Genomic DNA, 8,306 nt, shown 5'->3' with positions numbered 1-8,306 from the left:
TAGCGCCCAGTGGCCGGCTGGGAGCCGAGTGCAGGTCCTGACGTCCCTTTCTGCCTACACGATACGTGGTGGCTTCCGGAAAGTGGAAAAGGCAAGGAATGGATTCTCCCCTCGGGCCTCCAGCTGGAACCAGCCCTGCCGACTGTGACTGCAGCCCAGTGAGACGCACGTCTGACTTGTGGCCTCCAGAACCGTGGGACACACGGTGTGTGGTGTTAAAAGCCACGGCACGTGCTGGAACACTACAGCAGCCGCGGGAAAGGCACACACCGCCTGATTCGGAGGCTCCAAGGGGACCTGAAGAGGGAGTTTCAGAAAATGAAAGACGGCGGCTCGGGCTTCTCCCTCCATCTTCTCAGCCACAACTGACCTTTACGAGGTTTTCAGCCACATACGCGTTCTCCCGTTAGGAGTGGAAATGGAAACTGTAGATGAGGAATGTCAACTGCTGTCAGCGTCTTGGAGGGGACTACGGCCACGTCAGAATGCGCGCTTCGTACGCACGCGGGTTCATTTCCCGTGGCTGCTTAACAAACTGCCGTCAATTTAGTGGATCACGACAGATTCACTGTCTGACAGTTCTGGGGTCAGAAGTTTGAAATGGGCCTCCCTTTGGCTAAATCCCAGGGGCGGGCAGGGCGGGTCCCCCCAGAGGCCCCAGGGGAGGAGCGTGTCCTGCCTCCTCCAGCTTCCAGAGGCGTCGCGTCCTGGGCTCGGGGCCCCTTCCTCCGTCCGCACGGCCAGCAGCGCAGCGTCTCCATCTCGGCCTCTGACCCTCCCGCCTCCCTCTGCTCAGGACCCTGGGATGACCCTGGGCCCCGGGAATCCAGGGTCACCCCCATCCCAGGGGCCTTGACTTAACCCATCCGCAAGTCTCTTTAGCCATGGAAAGTCCTGAGATCTGGGTGTGTCTGAGAATGTTTCTGGATTTGAATGTTACAGGGAGTAAAGCAGACTGTGCTTCCCAATTTGGGTGGGCCTCATCCAATCAGTTGAAGGTCTGAATAGAGCAGAGAGGCTGAGTCAGAGGGCACTCCTGCCTGCTGAGCGAGAATGTCGGTCTTTTCCTGCCTTTGGACTTGAACTGAAACAGCTCCTCCCGGATCTTGAGCCTCCTGGCCTTTGAACTGTAACTAACATCACCTCTCCAGCTGGCTGACTGCAGGTGTGGGGACCTGTCAGCCTCCAGTCACGTGGGCCAGATCCTTAGCGTGCCTCTCTCTCGATACACGCATCCTGCTGGCTCTGTTTCTCTGGAGAAGGCTACCTGGCCCCCCACGCCCTTCTCGGTCCTTGGAGAAACTCGGTGCATGGGACAGAACTCCTCCTGAGGCCGTCTCTGCGGCTGTGCCCCAACTCCACCCTCTGGCACAGAGCCCCAGGCTCGAGCGGTCTCATCTGACCGGAGATCCCTGGTGCCCGGAGCAACAGGAGCCCACGACACGCTCAGGAGCGAGCACCACTGGGTTACCCTCGCGGGCTGTGTGGCCTGGGCTGTCGCCTCACACGTCTGTCCTCCAGCCGGTCTCAGCACACACTTCCCAAGACGGGATGCGGGGCCACGCTGATCTCCTGCGCCGCCACCTTGGGATGGCTCGTGGGCTGTGACTCCTGCTCAATTGCCCAGCAGGCCCTCAACTCCTGGCCTTTGCTTGGACTCTTCTGCCCGGGATGCCCGCAGAGGGGGTCTCCCCCTTGGCACTGTGACATTGGGGCCAGGTCACTCTGGGGGGCCATCCTGGGTGCTGTGGGGGGTCGAGCAGCATCCCTGGCCCCCACCCACTCAATGCCAGGAGCAACCTCAGTGCGACAGTAACAGACGCTCCCCAGTGTGCCCTGGGGGCAGGATGGCCCCGGGGAACCCCATCCACCCTGTAAGACCCGCGCTGGCCGCGCTCTCCACCTCCCTCATCTCGTCCTTACTGGAAGGCGGGCTCCCAGGGACCGCTGACTCCCTGTCCGTATCCTGTCATTTGCGGGCGCTAGGGAGTAAACTGCAGAACCGGAAACTTCGTTCCTTCATCTTTCACCCTCACGCAGGGGTGGGGTCTCCAGCCAGCCTGTTGGGCTCCGGCTGTGTTGAGGGCCGGCTGCCCCAGGTCTGCTGCCCACAGGCTGGGTGACCAAGTTCGGCACCTCTGCCTGTGAACCGGGCATGAAGGTGCCACATGGCGGGCTGTGAACGGGGACTGGGCGTCAACGTAGTTTATCTAACATTTACAGAATGTTCTCTACGCCACAAGACCCCACCCAGCACCAGAGGGCGGGGGCCTAGATGAGCCTGGAAAGTTCTCTGGCTTCTTGCTGCCTGGGACCACCTCTCCCCCAGAGTGGTTACTTGATTTGGGTTACAGAATGGGCAGTTTATCTGCTGTCAGAACATACTAGAAAAGCAACACAGACTGACCTTACTGCTCTGCCCCAGAACCTAGGGTCCAGGCCGAACCCTGGGCTCATCCTTTACACTGGGGTGGGGGAAGTGACTGCAGACAAACGTGAGGGAAGGCAGGAATAGAGAATGAGCCCAAATGTTTCCGGAACCATCTGTGACCCCTGGCCCAGGAAGTGCTTACGGTCGCGTGGCATCAGTGATTTCCGCCTAGCGTGTGCCTGGGTGGTGTGGAGGCTCTGGGCAGGGAGGTGAGGGGTGAAACCGAGAGGTCACGCAGAGACGGGCAGAGATCACGATGTCTATTTATTCCCCACACGTTACGCTTATCACCATGGCTAGCACTCAAGTCAGGACACGTCTCGCGGACGTGTGACGGACTGCAGGGAGCCGGCAGCGGCCTGTCTTCCTACTAGTTACCTACGACACACATGGTTCTCGGTCTACCTTGCAGACAGCCGGAGGCCACTGGGAGCCTCGGCCGATGCAGCCAACGCTGCCGCTGCTGCAGTGGCGCCAGCCCTCTCCTGTCCCATCCGGGCAGAGGCTATGGGGACATCTGCAGTGGCCACACAGTGGTCCTGGGCTGGCTTGCCCTCCCTACGAGCAGCTCTGATGGCTGCGTGGCAACCTCAGGCCACAGTGGATGGCATTAGGGGTGCCTGCCGGTCCCCAGCCCTGAACAGGACAGGAGAGGTCGCCAAGGACCCAGATGCGCCGGGCAGGCAGGACCACCTGTGGGCGGGGCAGTGGGCCAGGACATAGACAGGCTGGGATGGGCTCGGGGGCCAGCCGAAAGGTCATGATCACGCTCCTCATGGTCTGTTGGCCGTGCGCACTGGAAACAGGATCGGAGATCAGACAGGTGTCCATCAAAACGCTCGATTGGAAGCAAAGTCCCAGAAACCGCTCCTGGGCACCCCGGGCCGCCCCGGTTCCGCTCCCGGCTCCGCACGGGGCGCAGGGGAACGGGGCTCGTCTTTTAGGAACCTGCAACTAAAGAGTTCCTCATGCAAAACCCGCGGTCCGAGGGCCGGGCGCACGCTGGTGCCCAGGCCGCGGCTGGCAGTGAGCTCGTCTGAGCGGAGTGCACCCGGGTCCACTCGGAAAGCCGCTTCTCACAGGGCTGCGGAGGCCCCTGCAGACCGACCGAGGGTGGCGGGGCGGCAGAAAGTGGCTTCGGGAGCTGCGGGTACCCCCGATGTGGACTGACATAAAACTCGCCTCTTCTCGGAGAGCTGTGCGAGGACTGGAATATTCCAGAAAATACTTTAGTGACTGGGTTTCAGGGGGCTAGGAGGGAGACTGGTGCTGGTCTGCATTTGCAGCTTGCTGGCTGGCTCTGTTTCGAGAAGGGCCCGGGGGGCGTGAGAGAGTACAAAAAGGGAGGCCGGGGCGGAGGGAAAAACTAAAAATAATAAAAATCCATCTTAACATGCAGGTCCAATTTCTTTGTCTTTTTTCTCTGCTGGGCAGTCCAACGGGAAAAAACGGCAAAACAGAAGGCTTCCAGTCGGCCGGGAAGGGCCCGATGGTACTGGGACGGCTGGAGGGAGAGGACACAGAGGCGGTCAGGCAGGGCGGGCGCGCTGGCAGGACCGGGGACCCACGCTGGCACCCAGGCTCGGGGACCAAGGGCCGCTGCTTAAGCTAAGTTAACTTCAGGCCAGTGCGTGGCCCCATGGCCACATTTCAAAGGGTCGGCAGCCCCCGCATGGCTGGCGGCCGCCGTGTTAGCACAGATACAGAACACGGCCGTCATCACAGGCGGTGCTGGTGGCGCAGACGAGAAAATGTCGTGAGGATAATTTCGGGATAAGGGTTGCAACCGATAATGAACTGAAAAAAAAAAGCTTCAAAAAAAAATAAAAAAGGAAGAGCCCCCAAAATACTAACATTAGTTTCTCTGGGTGGAGAAATTAAAGTTATTTTTTTCTGCTTTCTTAAGTTTTTCTCTTTTAAATTTTTCTATAAAAAAAAATCACAATTAAAAACTCTCTGGGGGCAGGAAGGCTACACCAAGGGCACACAGTCCACTGGGGACAGGATGGAGGTCCAAGGCCCTGGGATGCTAACCGAGCCAGCCAAGGCCGCCGGGGACCCTCCTGGGACCCCCGGGTGTATTTCTAAGCAAACGTACATGTAACATCTGTTCACAGAAAAAACCAAACCAACCAACAAAACCCGGGAGAACATCCGCCTGCAGCAGCTGCCCTCCCACCGCACTCTGCGTCATTGTTTCTGCACAGGTGTCGCCTGTCTGCACTCAGGCACCAGGCTTTCCAGGGAGCTGGGGGGTTTCAACCCTCGTCCGTCCATGGCTCCACCTGAGTGACAAGCCCACTGGCCCACCAGTAGATGGTCAGCAGGGGGAGGAGCAGAATTCGGGTGGAAACACCTGGGAAGGGGCCTGAGGACTGGAGACAAGGCCCCCTAGCCTCGGGGATGCACGGAGACCTTCCCGGCCTGGAGGACTCAGAGTCGTCCCCTCAGGGCTCCCAGTGCGGGGGGCACTCACATGGGCGGTCATTCCTGCTGGTCGTCGTTGCTGGCACTGGGGGTCCGACTTCGGATCTGACTGCGGAGCTGTTCTATCAACTCTGGGTTCTGCTGCTGCATCTGCTGAGCGAACTGCTGGCCCCTGCGGGAGGCGCCCAGGCTCAGGGGGAGGCCAGGCCCCTGCCCTGGCCACTCCCCGCAGCTCACGCGGACATGTGTCCTGGGCGTTCGTTCTGTGCCCCCACGCGTGCCCGAGGGCGGTGTGGCCGCTCGCTGGAGGAGCCAAGGCAACAGCACTTGCCTCTCCCTCTTCCCTGTCGTGGGGGCGTCCCCGCCCCGCTCGTGCGCCCCCCTCAGCTGCCTACTCACGCCTGGATGAGGCTGGCCAGGTCGTTCTGCGAGGGGCTGGTGCCCGGAGTGCCCAGGGGGTTGTGGCCGCCAGAAATCATCCCGGACATGCTGCAAGGAGGGAGCCCATGACGCCGGCAGCACAACCGCAGCCCGCAATCCCCGCGGCCCAAACCTGCCCACGGCCCACCCTCCTCTCTGACCACAGCCCCTGTGAACTTCCTCAGCTTTCCCGGGGACACTTTTTCCTGGCTTGAGGACAGTGACTCTTGACCGGGCAAGTCTGTCCCCTGGGGAACACCGGGCAATGTCTATGATACGAAAGGCCACAGTGTGATTCCATTGACATAAAATGTCCAGAACAGGCAAATCCACAGACAGAAAGTGGGCTCGTGGGTGTCTGGGGCTGGGGGGTGGGTGACTGCTACAGTACGGGGCCTCCTTTAGGGGTGATGGAATATTCTAGAACTAGATAGTACTGATGGCTGCACAATGCTGGCAGTGTACTTCACGCCAGTGACTTGTAAACTTTAAAATATAAGTTTTATGTGTACTTTAGCACAATAAAAAAGAAACCTAGCCACAGGAAGACCCACAGGGCAGGGCTGTCACTTACAGCTGCTGAACTTGGGGATTGTTCATTAGGTTGGACGCCTGGAGAAAAGAAGGGATTTGTCAGAAAAAGAAAGCCCTGAAGACAGTGTTCGTTGACAACGTCTCCCGTAACCTGCTGGGCTCTCCTGGCCCGGCACGCCAGGCGCAGGGTCTTCCTGGCCCTTCCCTGCTTCTGGCCTCCGCACCCCACACGCTCTGGGAGCCACACGTTCACCCCCAGTCCCGCTCTGGACTCTCGTTTTAAGCGAGTCCAGCACGTCACCCAGTGGTCGCCGGCTGCCGCGGCTTGGCTGTGGGGCGTCCTGGTCTTTCTTCCAGCCCCCGCGACTGCAGGAGAGTGAGCGAGTCTCCAGCTTTGCTCTACGGCGAAATCACGTGGCACTGCACCCTTCCGTGCCTTCACATCCCCATTGAGGACGCCGCCCTGGGGACCTATGCTGAGGGGTGGACGACCAGGAAAGTGAAGGGGTGCGCCCCAGGCTGCAGCTCACGGGCTGGCCAACTTTCTGTTAAAGGCTAGAGAGCACGTTTTCGGCTTTACGGGCCCTGGTCTCTGCTGTTGTTGCATGGACAAAGCCGCCACAGACAGTACAGTACACCACGGACAGTGTGTGGGCATGGCTGTGTGCCAGTCAACCCAGTGGCGGGTAGCAGTCTGCCACCTCGGACGGACGAGGTCACAGGAGTGAGTGACTGCGTCAGGCCGAGTCCTCCTCTGGCCAGGACACTCTCTGGAGGGCTCGTGTGTCATCCTCTACCCAGGGGCGCTCCTCGCTGCAGTCAGGATGTTTTTCTGACTGCCGGGGGGTTCCAGACTTTTCTCCCCCTGACAGTTTGAGACCCTGCACCCTGAAGGCACCAGTGCGGGCCTGCAGCTGAGCGAGACCACCCGGGAATGACAGTCCTGACCCCTTGTGGGTCACAGCAGGGGAGCCTGCGGTCCAAGGACGTCCCTGCACAGAAAAAGCGCCTCTGGACTTAAGTGGCACTTCTGCCCTGGGGGCACCAATCTCTCTGGTGTCTCGCCTGAACCCCAGGAAGCAAGTGCAGCTGCAGAGCCACCACGGTCCCCACACGTGACGAGGGAACCGAGCTGGCAGTCAGACATAGTTTTCCTGGGTTACTCGGCCGGGAGAGGCAGTTCACCCTTTGTGTTCAATACTGGGGGGGAGTGCGGGATGGTGGTGGTATGTGTGTGTGTGCGTGGTGTCTCACCCAGGGCAGTGCTGCCCCCAGGGAACACAGCGCAACGTCTGGGGACATCTGTGGTTGTCACACTGAAGGAGCTCCTGGCAGTGAATGGGTGGGGACCAGGGATGCTGCCTACCCCCAATGGTGCCCAGGACGGCCCCCCAGAGAGTGACCCAGCCCCGATACTGTGGTCGGGCAGCCCTGGCCTGTAGCAGGCAGCGACACGGCAGACGGGGCCCGGGTGGTTGGAGAGGGACGCCGTGGGGTGGCAGAGACGGGAGGGCCCTCACCATGCTCATGAAACTTGGGTTGTTCAGCAGGCCCGCGATGTCGAAGCTGCCAACACCTCCTGTCTGTGGGGAGGAGAGCAGCACCGTTTAGTGGCATCCGGACCGAGGGCTGCGACGGCTGGCCCCCAGGAACAGAGGTAAGATCCCATGTGGGGCCCATCTGGAATCCAGGAGGCGCCCAGCTCGGACGTTCTGCCAACTGGGGCAGCCAGGCCCTGCAGCCCAATGGCGCTCTGTAAAAGGCACAAACCACGGCGCTGCCGGCCGCTTGGGAAAAGCAGTGTATTGACCATGTCTTCCACGTTCTGAGGCTTAGACACCGGGGCCTCGCCGACCCTGGAGGGACGGCCATTGCCAGGGCTGGCCACCTCCTAGAGACAGTAAACAGCTGGCCCTGGAGCATACCTTTCATATGCAGACCAGACCCCCTCACACTCGGGCCACTGTCCCCTGCCCGTCACCCCAGGACCGGGTGCTGGACAACCACGGGCAGCCCCTACGCCCCAGAGCCCGTGGAATTATCCAAGCAGCCCATCCTGGGTGTGCCTCACCGCTCCTTCCCGAGGGAACCACAGTACAGGCCCTGGTCCACGCCCCCTCCCTGCCCCACCCCGCGGCTTCCACGTGCGGCCCTGTGGGGCCGTCCCCCTCCTGCGTCTGGGGATCTGTGAAGATAAACTCCTCCCTTTGTGACTGGCATTTCCACGTGTGTGTCTTGCTGTGCTCCAGCCAACGAATGCCCGGCCGCCCTGCGCCCCCGCCACCACACCCTCATCCCCAGGGCTGACTCACGGGGCTGGGCGCCTCTCGCAGCTTCAGTTCCGCTATCTTGAGGTTCGACTTGTATGTCTCGTTGTCAGGGTCCAGCTCCAGGGCCTTTTTGTAGTAGGCTACGGCCTCGGTGTGCTTGTTCAGACTGGAAAGCGCCAGGCTGCGGGGGGGGGGGGGGGGGGGGGGGGGGGGGGGGGGGGGGG

At 60.8% G+C, this 8,306-nt stretch overlaps 1 protein-coding gene across 2 annotated transcripts in view; it reads right to left on the bottom strand.

The window, feature by feature from the left end:
* Positions 1-2,678: 2,678 nt before the first annotated feature.
* Positions 2,679-8,306, bottom strand: part of SGTA (small glutamine rich tetratricopeptide repeat co-chaperone alpha) — a 17,607-nt gene continuing 11,979 nt past the window's right edge. For both annotated transcript variants that reach the window (XM_046638001.1, XM_046638002.1), the window contains exons 7-12: positions 8,125-8,263; positions 7,333-7,395; positions 5,853-5,890; positions 5,258-5,347; positions 4,908-5,030; positions 2,679-3,935 (exon numbers count right to left, since the gene is read on the bottom strand). In XM_046638001.1, the coding sequence (XP_046493957.1) occupies positions 4,916-5,030; positions 5,258-5,347; positions 5,853-5,890; positions 7,333-7,395; positions 8,125-8,263 (445 nt within the window). In that variant the 3' untranslated portion in view covers positions 2,679-3,935; positions 4,908-4,915. The remainder of the gene's footprint in view (positions 3,936-4,907; positions 5,031-5,257; positions 5,348-5,852; positions 5,891-7,332; positions 7,396-8,124; positions 8,264-8,306) is intronic.

This window comes from Equus quagga, chromosome 14, assembly GCF_021613505.1.
Source record: "Equus quagga isolate Etosha38 chromosome 14, UCLA_HA_Equagga_1.0, whole genome shotgun sequence".
NCBI lineage: Eukaryota > Metazoa > Chordata > Mammalia > Perissodactyla > Equidae > Equus > Equus quagga.
Note: the sequence above shows the minus strand (reverse complement) of the source record. Positions and strands in the feature narration are given on the sequence as shown.